This window comes from Rhodamnia argentea, chromosome 7 (assembly GCF_020921035.1).
Source record: "Rhodamnia argentea isolate NSW1041297 chromosome 7, ASM2092103v1, whole genome shotgun sequence".
NCBI lineage: Eukaryota > Viridiplantae > Streptophyta > Magnoliopsida > Myrtales > Myrtaceae > Rhodamnia > Rhodamnia argentea.
The window spans coordinates 23353563-23370971 of record NC_063156.1 but is presented as its reverse complement, the minus strand read 5'-3'; the positions used below and the strand labels follow the sequence as shown (position 1 = coordinate 23370971).

The window sequence follows — 17409 nt, the reverse complement described above, 5'->3', positions numbered from 1 at the left end:
ATTTAGAATAATTTGGCACAAAATTTGAAATTCAACCAATGTAAGCACGACAAAGTAATCAAGCACGACACGTCACAAACTACTTGACACTTATCGCGTTTTGGCGCGACCGCAAGCCGCCGACTCGTTGTAAGTTGACTCTATTACAAGCCGCCGACAAGCCGACTAGACTAAGATGACTGAGCTATTATAAATAGAAACCGACGTCGGTTCATTCAGCAATTATTGTCGGAAACCTCTATCGTTACTCTGCTTCTCTAGAACCGCCGACCGCCCCTTGGCCGTCCGTTCGTGCGGCCGTTCGACCGCCATCGCCGTGATCCCGCGCCAATCGCCCATCGCCGTGTCACGCATTGACCGCATCGTTCGTGCGCCGCCCTAGTCGTTCAAGCCCTTGGCCAATCGCCTTTGGCCTTTCGACGTCCCGCTCCTTCCATTCGTTCGTCTAATCGTCCGTTTGATTTCTCACTTAATCGAGACAAGTAGATCTCTATCCTTATTATTATGCTTTCTATGATTACATATGCGAGTGTTGGATTCTGGCAAATGATGTTTAGGATATAGATGCTTTGGATATGATTCCGAGATCTATTGTCTATGAGGATCGTGTTTGCTTTGGTAGGATTTTGATATCTACCGTTGATATGGGATATGTTTGGTTGTCTTGAACGATCCTCAATTCCGTGATGATATAGTTAGTTTAGTCGTTTGGCCTAAAGATCTTACTTGCGAAGGAGCTTCGGCTTACTCCCGTTGATTAACCATTTTTCGGATGAGCAAGATAGTCGGAGGCTATAGATGATGATGCTGGAAATCTGGAATAGATTGCCTTCCTTTGTAAATCCTTCCATAGTCATTTGAACTATTGCAAAGAACTGATTGAAAGATATAAATAAAAAGCCATTGTTTGAGATGTGTGATATCCGGTTAATGAAATCATGAATGGCTATACCCTTTGATTATGCATGCCCGCCGTTTGGTGTTTGATGTTTTTGACATGCACTTGTGTCCGTATGACCACCTTGCTTGATTTTTCTAATTTTTAAAGCTTACGCACGTATCGATTACTTTGATTAAGGAAAGATTAATTAAAAAAGAACGAGAGAGGATTTGGAAAGCCTTCCCATCGTTTGTGGCGGTATGAGACGTCACAAATTGATTTGACTGAAAACTGTACATTGCTGGTTTAACGTTTGTACAGCAAGTAGAAGGAGAGGAAGTATGCGGATTACAGACCATACTGGTCAGTGATGTGCACGCGAACTTCTTGAAATCACACTATGGCCCGAGCTTTCCGAAAAGTTCACGCTGAAGTCCTTGTCTTTAAAAATTTCAAAATGATGCTCTATTCCCTCGGAGAGACTTGAAAATGCGTTTTGTGTTAGATTTGAAGCCATCCCAATTCAAATTTGCGGATCAGACGCTGATTTCTCTAGACATTCAAGGTGACTTTAGGAATGCTTCGAGTTTAAGGATGTAAATGTAGTAATTTCTAAGTGGAGTGATGGGAACTTAACCTTGTTACTGAACAAAGTCTTATGTGTTACTATCGCAGATTTACAAATGACTCTGAAGAAATTCAAAGTTCAAACAACCAGGCGATAACTCGGCACGAGGAACAAGTGCTTCGCTTTCGAGAGCGACAGCCCGACCTCCTCGGTCATGTCCAAGTTGCTCAGCGACATCCCCTCCGGCAACTCCCAATCAAAGCAGTGCAGCATTTGGGCCAAAAAGAGCCGAGTATTGACCACTGCCAGGTTCATCCCAGGGCAGCCTCTTCGGCCCAACCCGAAAGGTATTAGCTGGAAGTCCCGGCCTTTGACATCCACACTGCTGTTCGAAAACCTCTCCGGCTTGAACTCCCCGGCGTCGTTGCCCCAAGCGTCGACATCTCTCCCGAGAGCCCAAGCGTTCGCGATGACCCCAGTCCTCTTCGGGATGTAGTACCCATTGATCTCAATGTCCTCGGTGGACTCATGCGGGATCAAGAGCGGACCGGGCGGATACAGCCTGAAGGTTTCTTTGATCACCATGTCCAGATAACTCAACTTCGGCAGGTCGGACTCCTCAACCATCCGGTTCATCCCGACAACGGTTCGGAGCTCTTGCTGAAGTCTTTTCCTTGTGTGTGGACTCCTCATTAGCTCCGAGAATGCCCAGTCGATGACGGTTGATGAAGATTCGTACGAACCGGAGATCAGGTCGAGGACTATGGCCTTGACGTTGGTCCGGTCCAACATGCCGGGTTTGTCTTGCGAATCGGTCATGGGCTGGTCCATTACGGAGAGGATCGTGTCCAGAAAGTCGCCCTTGTACTTGCCGGTCGTGTCTTGCTCGTGTTCTTTGATGATGCCCTCCAAGACCTTGTCGATGGCCCGATGAATTACTTCTGCACGCCGAGCCAATCCCTAGTCAACGAAATTGGTCGGGAGTCAATGGAATTCTAGCACAACGGTTCCACCTCTAGTTCTATATGCCCTAAGAAGTTCAACTTTGACGAAGAGGGAACGGATAGAACGAGCTGTTACTAGCAAACCGCAAGCACAAAATATGCAAGAAGCAGCCCGCAAAGAAAATCTTTCAGTATTTTCATTAATTCAAAAGATATGCTGCTAGAGAAGCAATATTCATAAGTAAAAGCTCTAATCTAGGTGGGCTCCCACATGTCGGTATTTTCTGAAAAAATTTTGTATAGCATTACAGTGTATACGAGTCAGGGATGTCAACGGTTGGGTCAGTTGAGATTTCCATGATATCCAAATAAAACCGAACATATTTGATACATTTGTGTTCGCAACTCGAACCTTATAGTACCAAAACCGAAACCACGATTTGGGTCGGTCTGGTTCAATTCGGTTCTGATCGGGATGCAAAAGACAATGGCGAATGATACTTTCTTGAAGTGCGTTCTTGGGAGGAAGATAATTTATGGTTTAAAGTGTTTCAATTCGGGTTCGGGTGGCCGAACCAGATCCAAATAGAAGTTGTTCATGCAGCCGTTTTTTTTTTTTCCACATATTACACGAATTGGAAGGAACTCGATCCGAAAATATCAGTTTTGTTCGATTTGGGTATTTTTTGGAAGCTGGAACTAAGGGTGAGCAAAAAATTGAGATCCACATGAATGGACCGAACCGTACCCAATCGGCTCGTTTTGGGTGGTTCCCACCAAGTACCGGCCCGTTTCCTGGTCCGGTTCCTAGTTTAGGTGAGAACCACCCACCCGGACCAATCGAACCGAACCTATTTATATAATATTTATATATATATTTTTTCAATTCTAGCTATTTCTCAATTTTGGAGGTAATCACTTACGGGATTAGATGCAGTCTCACACTTTTCTTTACTTGTCCGATAAATTGCATTGATAGCCAATGTTTTTCAATGTAGAGGAAAATGTTTGCGCCTCATTAATTCTCACTTCAAAAATACAGGTCGTGCTCGGAATTTTTATTTCTCACTTCAAAATAAAGGTGATTTTTCTATGAATTTCTCGAAAAAATCAACAAGTATGTTGGTGCTCGGTACTCGACAGGATCGGTACTATGGATCGACCAGGAAATCAAACCGGACTAATGGTTCTGTTCTCGGTGGATCCATGGAACGAATGAGTGATTTGAGATTCTCATTTTGTAAAATCGATCTCTAACGGAAGGGCGATTTTCGATTTTAGGGTGGAATAACCCACTTTGGAACCGATGATCCCTACCTAGAACTAGGGGTGTCAAAAAAGCTCGTGCGGGCACGACCCGGCTCGACCTAACTTGGCACGGCCTGAAAATTCACCCTAATTTTCGGGCCTTTCGGGCCAGCTTGGTACTATTAGGATTGGGCCGGATATATCAAGTGATTTTGATTCAAAAAAAGAAAAAAAGAAAAGAAAAAAAATTCGACCCTACCCGACCCGGCCCCAAAGAGGGTTTGGGCTTGGTCGAGCTTGGCACTATTCAGTTTCGAGCCGGCTTTGGCCGGGACGAGACTCGGCCCGATCCGGCCCATTGACACCCCCTGCCTGGAACAGCCTAATGTCTCATATGCCTCGTCTGCACAACACGACATATTCTTGCGCAAACCATCTCCAATGAAACTTTCATCCGTTTAAAGATATTTCAAATTAGGAGACGATTTGAGCCTTGATGTATGATGATTGGCGAGCACTCAGAAGGATTTCAGGGTACCTGAAGATCGAACGGTCCAAGAAGAGGCACGTAATCCGCCAAGTTGAAAGCACCAGCCAATCTCAAAACCTCGTGAATCAACGGCTTCAAGTCGAACTCATCCTCGCCGGCGTTGCTGCGACACCCCAATATCAACCTACACGACAAGTTCCCCATGAGCTCCCCGACCTCCGCGCTCAAGTCCATCGCCTCACGGGCCGCTGCCGCTGCCGCCGCCCTCACCCTCACCCTCTCCACCAGCCTCCCGAGCTCCTCCCTCCTCGCCGGCGCGTACGACTCCACCTTGGCCGGGCTCAGCAGCCGCAACGCGCACAGCTTCCTCGCGCTCGGCCAGTACGCACCGCCCTCGGTGAACGCGATGCCCCTGCTGCCGTACGACAGGTGGTGCGTAACCCGCCCCTTCGGGCGGCCCAAGAAGATGTCGTCGTGGGTCTTGAGGACCAGCTCGGCGGCCTCCGGAGAGGAGACCACGACCATCGGCTTGCTGCCGAGGCTGAGGAGCATGATGGGGCCGTAGGTTTTGGCGAGGCGGTGGAGGCGGCGGTGCGGGAGGTCGCGCAGCTGGTGGAGGTTCCCGATGATGGGCAGAGCGGTCGGGCCCGGCGGCAGTTTCTTGGATTTACGGCGGAGGAGGAGGAGGAGGAGGAGGAGGAGGAAGTAGTAGAGAGTGACGAGAGTGGTTAAGAGAATAGCCATGTCCAGAGATTCCATGGGTGTGCTTCAAGCTAGCTGGGAGGGTATGTGGAGAAGTTGGAGATGAAGGGAGATTTCTCAACAGGTCGCAAATAAGGTCCACTCAGAAGAGACAGGTACTTAGTCAACGAATATCATTGTTGATCACGGGCTTAACAATGATGGGCCTTTATTAGTATTTTTTTCTTATGTTAGATTCCATTTATTTTTTACAAAAAATAAACGATTTGAAAAATATTTAAAAAAATTTTAAAAAAAAACCTCAAGTGCCCTCATTTTCTTAAATAAAGACTTGGAGTACCTTGATTATGTCAAAGAGCCCGAAGTGTACATTATTTCAAATAAGGGCCTCGAGTGATTATGTTAGTTTCAAAAAAGAACCTGAGTTAATTTAGTCACGAACATTTTGATCATTTACTATTTTATTTTATTTTTCCCTTAATTTCAAATGAAGCGTTAACGTCTTGCGGTGGCTAGTATCCTCTTTCCATCCACCTTCTTAATTTTAGGAAAAACAAGTAAAAAGAAAGAAAGAAAGAAAGAAAGGTTATAAAATTAACCTTCATGCACGCTTTACTTATATCGATTTCTTCTTTTACAAATTTATTGTTGTGAAATCTCAAACATGAACTGCCGGTAACATATAAGAAATGCTGCGAAATTTCAAACAAGAAGGCGATAACTCGGCCTGAGGATCAAGTGCTTCGCTCTCGGCATCGACAGCCCGAAGTCCTCGCTCATGTCCAGCTCGTCCGGCGACCTCCCCTCCGGCAACTCCCAGTCGAAGCAGTGCACTAATTGGGCCAAAGCAAGACGAACGTTGACGAGGCCCATGTTCATCCCCGGGCAGCCTCTCCGACCCGACCCGAATGGTATGAGCTGGAAGTCTTGCCCCTTGACGTCCACGCTGCCGTTCGCGAACCTCTCCGGGAAGAACTCCTCCACATCCTCGCCCCAAGCGTTGGTGTCTCTCCCAAGGGCCCATGCGTTCACGATGACCCGAGTCCCCTTTGGGATATTATACCCGCCGATCTCGACATCCTCCGTGGACTTGCGCGGGATCAGGAGCGGGCCCGGCGGATACAGCCTGAAGCTCTCTTTCACCACCATGTCCAAATAATTCAGCTTCGGCAGATCCGACTCGTCGACGGTCCGGCCCAACCCGACCACCGCTTCCAACTCTTGTTGGAGGCGTTTCATCGCGCGCGGGCTGCGGATCAGCTCGGCCAGGGCCCACTCGATCGCAGAGGACGAGGACTCGTACGACGCGGCGATCATGTCGAGGGCTATGGCCTTGATGTTGGTCCGGCCCAGAATGTGAACCGGCTCGTCTTGCGAGCTGTTTAAGGAACGGCCTACCATGGACAACAACGTGCCTATGAAGTCGCCCTTGTATTTACCGGTCGTGTCTTCCTCGTGTTCTCTGATGATGTCCTCCAACACTTCGTCCAGAGCCCGGCTCGCTGCTTTTGCGCGCCGAGTTATTCCCTACTAAGGCAGGACCATAATTATTTCTTCGATTTCCGAGAATTAATGTAATAGAAGTTGCCAAATTTTCCTGTTTATAAAAGATCAAGCTAAGTTTGACCGCCGCCCCTCCCCTCCCCCCCAAAAAAAAGGAAGATCAAGCTAGCTAGATTCATGATCTTTGCTTTTATGCCTCTCTAGAGCTCAAATCTTGAGAGATAAAAAATAAACTAATAATTAATACCACAAATCTTGAAGTTACCTTAATATTAAATAAATAAATAAATAAATCCAAAATAATTAAAAATAATTAATACCTGAAGATCGAGAGCTCCAAGAAAAGGCACGTAGTCCGCCAAATTGAAAGCCCCGGCCAAGTTGAGAGCCTCGTGAATCGCAGGCTTCAAGTTGAACTTATCCCTTGTGCTACACCCTAATACCATCCTGCACGCCATGTCCCCCATCAGCTGCCCCACCTCCGTGCTCACGTCCACCGCCGCCTCACTCGCCGAGACTGCCGCCCTCACCCTCCCCACCACCTTCCCCAGCTCCTCCTTCCTCATCGGCGCGAAGGACTCCACCTTCGCGGGGCTCAGCAGCTGCTGCATGCACAGCCTCCTCACGCCCCGCCAGTACGCGCCGCTCTCCGCGAACGCCATCCCCTTGTTGCCGTACGAGAGGTGGCGGAGGGCGTCCACGCTCGGGCGGCTCGAGAAGATGTTGTCGTGGGTCCTGAGGACCAGCTCGGCCGCCTCCGGCGACGAGACCACCACCGTGGGCTTGTTGCCGAGGCGGAGGAACATGATGGGGCCGTACGACTTGGCGAGGCCGCGGAGGCCGCGGTGGGGGAGGTTGCCCAGCTGGTGGAGGTTCCCGATGACGGGAAGCGGCGGCGGACCCGGCGGAAGCTTGGGGGCTCTCCGGCGGCGGAATAAGAAGTAGAGAGTTAATAGAAGAGCGGTCGAGAAAATGGCGAGTGGGGATGTCTCCATTGGCAGGCTGAAGGGGGTGTCTGTCGAGAAAATAATCTGAGGCTTTTTGGAGAGGTTGAGGATAAGCGCGGAGATGGGTGGGCAAACAATCACCAATTCGGTCGATAGGTGGCAAAATCAACGGGAGCGCACAGTTCCGTCTCCATCGTTCGTTACGTGAATCGTGTTGAGAGACCCGCGTAATAAACGGTGCGGATGAATTTAGCCATCCTCGTTGAGAAGAAAAGTAATCAGGCGGCGTGACAACATTCTCTTTAAATAATATTCTAGTGAAAGGTATTTTGTTGACGGACTGTCTTAGGGGAAACAGGTGAATAATGACAGACCAGTTGATATTTATGCCATAGGTTTAATCGCTTGACGATTAATGTAGTCCAACCAATAAGAGCAAACTGCTGGCGCAACCTCTTCTTGTTACGTGCAAGATGCAGGGCAAACTTGTAAATTCAATCTGTGAAAGACCAAGACCTTGATTATTATATTATTTTTCCCGAATTGACCGACTTATATTTAAACTCAATTAGATGCAAATTTCCTACATTGACACACCAAACTATGATTAAAAACAGATCTTGTAAAATAATCCTCTCCCCAGTAACCAAACCTTCGTCAATTACGAAGAAGTCGCTTCCCATATATTCTATTTCATCGTCCGCGAAACCCCGGAGGCGACTCCGAAGCGCCTCCGCCTATTCTGGGTCGGGAAAAAAAATAATGAATAAATAAAAAACATTGTGGACCCCACAACGTTAATCTTACGATGAAATTAAGAGAGCTGCATGATCATTGTCCTTTTGTCATGCATATCCGTGCGCCTGGAGGGAGGACGTTTGTCCTTACTTGCTTTCCTATTCTCTCGATTGCTTTGGATTCCGGCACGTGGATGGGCCCTGATGACAGGCTTGTTCATTTACTAATTTATCTAGCTTGTTCATTTACTCATAGATAAATTAATTATGACTCGAACCGTACATTTCATTACAGAGGCGACACCCTTAAATTATACCTAGAGAATGTAGCGTCGGTCGCCTGTCCTCACCCTTTTTATATTTAATATTTTTATCTTTTTTTGTCACATTGAGCGGTTTGCTCTTGTTGGTCGTAATGGGGGATCATTGAGCAACATAAAAGCCAGAGAATATGGAGTCTTTTCCTGTATAATCTTATGATTTGGTCGTCAATCTATGACCTTCTTGGTCTGTATGATATGAGAGGCCAACCGATCATGCAATTATCATCATGGTCTGTGAACAACATGAAGATATTAGCCTTCTCTAATCTACCTTGTCATTCGTTGTAAGGAAAATTCTCTTCGGTTTCAAGGTTGTCGTTACGTAAAGAGAGAGATAATATTATGCTTTTCAAGATCCGATATTACAATGAAGTGCGAAAGTCCAACTTCTGAGTCCTAGAAAATCCAAACAAAGCCCCGACACAAAAAATAAAAGGCACACAAAATAATCTCTTAATGATACAATTGGCGTGGCCAAGTTTGCTAATACTTTCGAAAGGGAGGGCAATAGTATAATTTTGAGTAGAAGATGGATGAGTTGTCGCGAAGGTCGGCTCGGGATAGACATCAACGAATCATGCCACCGGGAACCGACGGAGGGACCACGATTCCGACCCGCCAAGTCCTTTGTTCCTCATTAGCGACCCATCCTATGCATCACGCATCATGTTGCGTATGTAAACATGTAAGCTGTGACGTCCCGGAATTTCGAAGTTTGTAAGAAAATTATAAATTCTCGCATGGAAAATAAAGTAGGATTTTGAGGATTTAAGAGATGATGATTGGCTATTCCGGAATGTTTGTCGAAAAAAGTCAAGTACTTGTATTACTAAGACCCTTTGCGCTTGAATGTAACCCCGACTGAACTTTAGTTGCGAGATTTTTAAATTTGCCCTCAGTTTTAGTATCGGTAGTTTAATTTATCCTGGATAGTGAAATTACTGAAATGCCCTTGGATTTTGTTAAGATAGGACAAGATATTTGAAAGTTGACTTGATTTTTATTACTTTTGAGTGGGCCCCACTCTTGTTTGTTTTTTTCTTTCTTCCATCAGCCGCCCACTCTCCCTCACGTTACCCTCTTGCTCCCGATGTTTTCCCCCTCCACAAGTTGTTACTTTTTTTACTTTTCTTACCCCTCTCTCTCTCTTTCTGCTGCATCTTCTTCTTTACTTTTCTTCTTCCTTCTTCTTCTTCTTTCTTTCGTGCACGAGCAGAACCCCCGCCATCTGCGGAAATGGATCCCCTAACATTATCAATTCAATGTTAGGAGTGACATTGATAAAATCAAGCCGTCCAAATCAAAATAGACGACTTGATTTGATCCATGTCATCTCTTAAAAACGGGAGGAAAATTTTGGACGGGAATTTTTAAAAATTTTGAAGAGGTGATATGGATCAAATTAGGCTGTCCATTTTGATTTGGATGGCCCAATTTGATCAATGTCACCCTTAACATTGCCATTACAATGTTAGGGGATTTGGATCCTTATTGTCCTTCTTCCTCTTGACTTTTCTTCATCTTCTTCGTGGGTCTTCTATTTGACAGCCCCCACCTTCTCTGCTCACGCCCAATCTCTGTTGAGTTCGTCCCGTCGCCACTTGGTTAGCTCGAGCCTTTCCTCAGCAGCGCGACCACCGAACTCTGCGAGACCCGAGCCCCGAGGCCCATGGATCTCCACCCGCGAGCCAAACTCCGGCCGAGCCTCCCACCGTCGGGCCGTCTGTTGTCACCGTGAGTCGCCACCCGGTCCGATTGTTTGAGTCGTCGCGACTTGCGAACCCCCAAAACTCGAGACCTACGGTCCACCGGCTCGCTGTCCCAAGCCTCCGTCGCCCCTCCACCTCATCCCGACCATCACCGGTCGCCACAAGAGCCCCGAACCCGAGCCCTTTGAAGATCCGCAATCGCCCCAACCCGAGGTTCGTTGAACTCGCGTGCGCCGCCTTGACGAACCCGCCATCCCCGAAGTCGACCGTGACCCGAAGCTCCGGCACGAAAAGCCGTGAGCTCGGCCCGTGTGCTCGTGAGCCGGGAAAGGGTGCCGAGTGGCCGAGAATCTGTGCCCATGTGGCCAAGCCCGTGTGCTCGTGTAGTCGAGCCCGTGACCGAGAAATTGGGCCAAGTGGGTGAGAAACTGTTCTCGTGTGCCCGAGAGTTGTGCCAATCGCGCCCGAATCGTGTCCCAAGTCTGTGCCCGAGGATTTTCAAAGATTGTCTTTGTACTCGCCTCGTGCCATCGAATAGTTGTGACTTAACCCCTAAACTCGAATAGGGTGTTAAGCTGCGTCTAAGGATTAGATTAATTATTATTAATTGTCAATTGGAAAAATTGACTGGTGTCGGATATATTTATTTAAATCGCGATCGAATTAATTATCTAAAATCGAGCTTGCTGTATATTCTAGCATTATTAATTGGAATTTGGATTAATTAATCAAGTTGGATTAATTAAATATAGTCCGGTTAATTAATTATTATTAATTAATCATTACTGCACAATTGTTATTATTATTGGGTGATTACTATATTATTATTATTGGGTGACAGTATATTGGCTATTGCTTGTCTGGATTGATGGAATTGATCACCCCATTTATAGATGCAAAATCTTGTGGATGACAAGTGTATTTGTGTGACCACGTGTGGACTGAATTTTAAGCATTAAAATGGCTTTGAGCCAAGTTTTGAGCACGATTATTTGTGTATGTGCATTGAATTAAATGCGAAGATATAAATTGGCTTGATTGTTTGGTATGCTTGTGTGGTCACATGAGGGTTAACCTAATAAGCTCGTGCCGTGACGATCGGAATCATACGACTTATTAGATGCACGACGGTTCGTGACGCAGATCTGATTGGATGTCGGTCTCAATTTATGATGGACCGACGCTCCTTACAGGAATGCACGTTAGCCGTGCTGTGACGTGACGACCGGAATCACACTGCTTAACAATTGCCGTCCCCGAAGGAATGGGACGATGCCTAATCATGCCAAAAGAGCACCTATCGACTAGTGTGCCGGGCACAAACTTACTAGTGTGCCGGACATCAATCGACTAGTGTGCCGGGCCTAATGGCCTCTAATAATTGGAACACGTATGGTGCATTGCGTATGCAAGTTGTGATGAGTGTTCTAGTTATTCGCCTTGACCGTATGCAAACGATTGCATGTATACATATGAACTGTTCGTTGTGTGGACCAAGGCGGGGTAAGTTTGCATGTGATTGAGGATTCACTGTGATATTGTACTTGGTCATGTGACGGTTATAGCGTGGCGTAAGTTGCACGCTATTGATATTTTGCATGTTTAAGATACTTTGAACTAGGGGTGAGCGGTTCCCGGTCCGGTCCGGTTCCTATAAAAAATCGGGAACCGGACTCGTGGTTTCGGTTCCCACTTTTCGGAACCGCGGACCGGACCGGCCACCCTCGAATTGGGAACCGAGACCGGACCGTCGGTCCGGTCCGGTTCAAGGGCGGTTCCAAGGGTTTCCTGTCCGTGGTTCCGAAAAATGGATGCACACTTTGATAGAAGATGCGATCGAGCTCGAGGTCGAGGAAACAAGAGTTGGTGTACCACGAACTCGGCAGAGTCAAAACCTCTTCAATTGGCGGCTTCGGATCGAACTCGTAAATGTCCGTAGCGCTACGTTGAAGTGAAGCAAAGAAACCCTAAATGACCTAAACCTAAACAACAAGTAAATGTTAGGTTTGTTTTTTAAAAAAATTAAAAAAAAGGACTGGTCCATGTTGACACCTAAATTTTGATTATTTAATAATTTGCATAAAAACTAGGGATTAATTTTAGTCCCCACCAAAATATAATCATCTTGTATATAGTTTGCACTTAGTTCATTTATTCTTATTTATTTTAACACATGTTCACATTTTACATTTGAGTCGGACCGACGTTGGATGAACTTGATTCAATTCGGATTAAGTCAATATTATTCTCCATATGGGGAACGAAAAAGGAGATTCTGGCTTGATTTGGTGGTTTGAAAAGTGGGTAAAATAACAACGAATGGAGATTTCAACGGGATTGTTTTTTCTCCCACCGCTTGGAATGCGCACATGCGCGTCGGCTATAAAAGGGAGCGACTCTCACTTGAACTAGGGGGCTTCACAGTATTATAGTGCAGAAAAGTCAAGGGGAGTTTTGGTCCAAGTGAGGTCGAAAAAACGAGAGATTGAGTGAGAAAGAGAATGAGATCAACCACGAGAAGTCTCTTCTAGGCGTCTGATGATTGCTCCCTTTGTCATCTTCACCATGTCTTTTACATGAGCGAGAGAGAGAGAGTCCATCATCCACTGAGAAAGGGGATAGAAAATGCGAGAAGAGGGTCTGAATCATTGAGGAAAAAGAAGTTCTGTTTTTTTTTTTCTCAGATTCCGGCAACGACAAGCGACTGCCAAGCAGCCACCACTTCTACTTGCTTGCTTCGACGACGAAGGTCTCGGCATCCCTACATGTCGTTGTAATCCCTCAACTAATCGATGTTCACCGCCGGTCACTACCGCAACCTTGTCATGACATGAATACGGCCCCGAGACCAACGAGCACGACAAATCACCGAGCACTTGACAACGTCACGAGAAGACACGAGAAGAGGAGGGGAAAAAGTAGCTTTCTTTTATGTGCAGGTAAGATAAAATTCCAAGCGGTGGTCAAGATGGCTTTGGTGAAAGCTTGATCTAAATTGAGGAACGTCCACCGAAGCATAGCCAAAAAGTCCACTTGGAGGTTGGTTTGCACATTGACATCCTAGACAATCAGCCGTAGCTCTATCAAAAGGCTACTACAGTAGCTTGCCAAAAGTCAGAAGCCGATCTTCCCTCCATCCAAGAGGTCATTGTTCAAAGAGTCCCTCGAACTGGTTCGTGGAGCCCAAAGTTTGGTTGTCAATTTCGGCGCAAATTCGAACTTAGAAAGGCAATCTTCTGGTATATTTTCTTATCTTTAAATATTAATTTGATTTCCCTTGAGATTATTGGCATATCTGAGCATATCATGCATATAGCATAAAAGTGGATTTTTTTTTTCAAAAAAAAAAAAAACAACACACGAGCAAGGATTTGAATTCAACCGTTAACCGTAAGATTACGGATTAAAGATTGGATTCAGATATTCGCGAAATGTTTTCAAAAATCGGTTGAGATATCCACTTTCTTGATTGATTTGATTGGTATAATATCTTTATAATGAATATTCTATTCCATGATATTTAAAATTCTAAAAGATATTGCATTGCATTTTTTAGATAAATTTGCATCATTAAATTAAAACTTGCACGTTAATTTACTTTTTAGAACAAGTTAATTTAGATTTGCATTCTAGGATAGAACATGCATATTAGCATTGATTTTCATGTGTAAAATAATTTGTCTTTAATATGTTAGGGATTAGGCAAACCTGAACCTTAAAATATGAAAGATAATTATTTGTAGGCATATTTTTAGTTAGGGTCATTCATTAATCCGAAAATATAAAAAATAAAATAAAACAAGCTTGCCATGTTACTTGCATGCTAGGTTTAGATCATATAGAATTGGCATGTTTAGGTCTTCAATTAATTTGTAAGTCATGAGGTCATTTTAATTAGACCGTAACATCATTTGTACATTAGTTTCATTTAATTACATGTCATCTAGGTTAGTCATGTAGCCAATTAAATTAATGCATGCTTAGGATTTCCTTGCATTTAATTTAATTCATTTGCATCTTAGATTAAATTCATGCATTACATATAAGTTAGTCTTTATCCCACTAAAAAGCAAAAATTCAAAAGTGAAAACAATTTGTCTTGGCGTATGCTTCCTGCAATTACCTTGACTTCTGGATGTTCAGTTAATTGATTGTGCCGTCGCATGATAACCTGTGTTAATGACTTAGGTTAAAATCAATTAATGTTGCCCGACAAAAATTTTTTCATGAAATAAAATGGTACCGAAAGGGCATTAGAGTAATCTAGCGTAATCAAGTCCCCGGACTTAGAATCTACAGTCCGTAGAAGTAATTTAGTTCTCCCGCTAATTTACTTAGGTTTCTAATCGACCTACCAAAAATGATTAGTGGCGACTCCAATTCAAATATCTTTGCATGTTAAATTGCGATTTGGTATGGACTTGGGATAGTCCGAGTTAGGTTAGTTGAATAATTGACCTAATAATCCATTAGCCTAGAAATCTGATTTTTAGGTCGCAACAGTTTGGTCCTAGGCCCCGGAGTCGGGAACCGGACCGACCGGTCACCGGTTTCAATTTTGGAATCGGAAACAAGACCGGACCCCCTAAAATCGGGAACCGCACCATCCGTCCCGGTTCGGTCCCGGCGATCTTTTTTGCTCACTCCTACCTTGAATGAGTTAGTGTCCTACTTGGACTTAGGCGTTGACTCACGGAGATTTTATATCTCACCCCGTTATTGTTAACCATTTTTCAGGCCTTAGTTGTGGAAAGCTAAAAGTGAGCGTGGCTTCTTTTTGAGTAGCATAGAGTAATGTTAACCCCCAACCCCGAATTGGTATTTTTGAGGACTGTAGAAAGTGGCCATGAGGTAGGGCTTGTATGTACGTACTTCCCAGGGTTAACAATAAATAAATAAAAATGATCGTCATGTTGTTAACTGATGTAACTGTTTGTTTGACATCCTACCTTTCTATCCCCGCTTTTAATTTACTATTTGGAAGTTATACATTCCGCATGCGCTTAATAATAAGATAAAAATAATGGGTCGATGACGTGCTTGGGACGTCGTCCTTTTTGACCCGAGGTGTTTTGGTAGGGTTGTTACGGGCCTGGGGATCGGGGCGTGACATAAACAATCACATTCATATTATATGTGCCAGATGTATCAAGATTGGTCTCCGTAATTCTTATAATAAATAAGGTGATATATTTTAACCGAACAACGAAACAATTGTCTCGTATTCAAACCTGGCAATAATATATTCTTTGTAATTTGAGCTTCCAAGATGCATGATGGAATGTCCTATCGGTACCAACGATCTTCGATGTTTATATCGGTATTCGAAATACAAGTGGGGTGGATGTTCAAAATACGGATATAGCCGTGAATCATGGGACTAGGTCTATTTACTCTTTACTTTTGCTTGTTGATTTCCAATTTTCAGAACATAATTGATAGGAACAATGGAAGATACAAGATAGAATAATACAAGACACGAATTATCATTTCTCACAAACTTAGTGTTCCGCCTTATTTTATAACTATAATTACTAAGACTCGTAATTCTGTTATTATTTACGATAATAGCTTGTCATAATAAAACCTACAGAGTTTTTTTTTTTTTTTTTGGTCCAAAAAAAAACCTACAGAGTTTTTTTTTTTTTTTGGGTCCAATACCTACAGAGTTAGTTCCTTCTTTTTGTTGATGGAATTTAATAAGTTCGAGTTACTATTGAATTTAAACCATATGAAAGCAATACTCTAACCACTAAGTTAAGCAGATTAATTTGTAAGAAACACGGAGAACTCATCTCATTGTGAATTATAAATCCGACATTACTTATAAGCAATACCAATCAAACAGAGAGGTACGAAGTTGTGTCCTTTGTTAGCAACAGAAACATGCAGAACCAGTCGCCCAGATAAGTTCAATCAAGTTTCAACTCTCTTTTGTTCTTTCTGAGTACAGATAAGGGAGTCAGGAGCGATGAATTAGTCGGACAAAGAGCATAATTTTCGAGGAATGAACTTACCGATCGAGGGATCGAACCTGCGGTTCTTGAGCTCTCGATACTCTTGGCAAAAAGCGGATGGCTCGCACCAAAGGTGCACGCAACTATCTCGGCACTGGTCGCCGGGGATCGAGTAGAGGCCGCGGAGCTTGGTCCGGTAAGTGCACGTGTACCAGAACGAGCAATAAAAGAAGTTGAATATCAGGAAGCACAGAGCCCCGGCACAAGCACAAGCTGCCACATTTTCATCGGCCAAAATCAAAACTGTTAGCAGGAGGAATCCGAACCTAAATCCTGACGTTATGTCGAGGTTTTTCTTCACTTACAGGTGCTTCCTCTGTCGATGATCTTGGCGTTCTGGCCGAACGTGACGCAGGGGCAGAAAAAGGTGATCAAGCCTCCGGGGTCGGAAACAAAAGCAAACAAGGAAGATGATCAGTATGTCAGAGATATGGAGAATCCATTGCATATATCTCTAGCGAAGAACATCATCGGCATGATGCAACTCATCACACAGTTGACGAAAAGCAAGATCAGACTCGCTATGGAATTTTCCTTTTTGGGAAAGAGACTTACAATTCGAAGGATCGTCCACTTCCGGAAGGAATGCCATGGGAGGTGGCGCAGTGACCAGAGGCGGAGGCTGAGGCGGAGGCGCTTTGGAGTCTCCTCCGGGGTTTCACGGACACATTTCGGAGCTAGAATTTGCCTCGGCAGAAGGATGAGAGAGGGCAAAAACTATCCTCCTTAGGCAACTATGATGTCCGAGTCCGCTTACGGGATGTAGCAATGTGTACATATATTTACACGCCATTTTCTTTTTTTATTTTTATCTTTTCCCACTAGGTTCTTGGATCAAGTGGGGATATTTTAAGATTTTGAGAATGCTAAAAAACTACATGTTGATAGTGAATAGACTACATCGAAAGCAACTTCCGCGAAATTGACGAAGGTTTGATTCGGGGAAAGGATCATTTTGGAAAATCTTTTTCTAATCATAGTTGACTATGTCAATGTGGAAAATTTCCATCCAGTTGAGTTTAAATATAAGTCCATCAGTCCGCCAACAATATGTAATAATCAAGGTCTTGGTCTTCCACAGATTGAATTAACAAGTTGCGCTGCATCTTTCACGGGAAAAATTATCAAAAAAGTTCTAAACCTATTACAACTATGCCAAATTTAGTTCTAATTTTTTTCGCCAATTAAGTCTCAATCTTTTACAATTGTGTCAATTTAGTCCATTTAACCGGCCGGAGCCGACGTGGCACACTTTTAATAATATTTTAACATTTTTTAATAATTATTTTATTTTTAAAATAATTCGTTTGTCTTTTTTAAAAATTATATTAAAAAATTAAT

The 17409-nt window shown here is 44.2% G+C and overlaps 3 protein-coding genes and 1 long non-coding RNA gene across 4 annotated transcripts; all 4 read right to left on the bottom strand.

Annotated features, from left to right (window-relative positions):
- Window positions 1-1468: 1468 nt before the first annotated feature.
- Window positions 1469-4958, bottom strand: LOC115734985 (cytochrome P450 CYP736A12-like). The gene is made up of 2 exons (XM_030666027.2): window positions 4179-4958; window positions 1469-2408 (listed from the first exon to the last, which is right to left on the bottom strand). The coding sequence occupies exons 1-2, from the start codon at window positions 4887-4889 to the stop codon at window positions 1587-1589; spliced, it is 1533 nt and encodes a 510-aa protein (XP_030521887.2). The 5' UTR covers window positions 4890-4958; the 3' UTR covers window positions 1469-1586.
- A 531-nt stretch (window positions 4959-5489) lies between these two features.
- LOC115734951 (cytochrome P450 CYP736A12-like) lies at window positions 5490-7345 on the bottom strand. The gene is made up of 2 exons (XM_030665981.2): window positions 6656-7345; window positions 5490-6359 (listed from the first exon to the last, which is right to left on the bottom strand). Exons 1-2 carry the CDS (start codon window positions 7328-7330, stop codon window positions 5535-5537), a joined length of 1500 nt encoding a protein of 499 aa, XP_030521841.1. The 5' UTR covers window positions 7331-7345; the 3' UTR covers window positions 5490-5534.
- A 1295-nt stretch (window positions 7346-8640) lies between these two features.
- Window positions 8641-16660, bottom strand: LOC115734735 (cell number regulator 2-like). The gene is made up of 4 exons (XM_030665631.2): window positions 16624-16660; window positions 16374-16445; window positions 16069-16281; window positions 8641-8992 (listed from the first exon to the last, which is right to left on the bottom strand). The coding sequence occupies exons 1-4, from the start codon at window positions 16658-16660 to the stop codon at window positions 8910-8912; spliced, it is 405 nt and encodes a 134-aa protein (XP_030521491.1). The 3' UTR covers window positions 8641-8909.
- On the bottom strand, window positions 15453-15786 carry LOC115734867. The gene is made up of 2 exons (XR_004014702.1): window positions 15713-15786; window positions 15453-15638 (listed from the first exon to the last, which is right to left on the bottom strand). It is a non-coding gene; the product is annotated as an uncharacterized LOC115734867 (long non-coding RNA).
- Window positions 16661-17409: the final 749 nt, after the last annotated feature.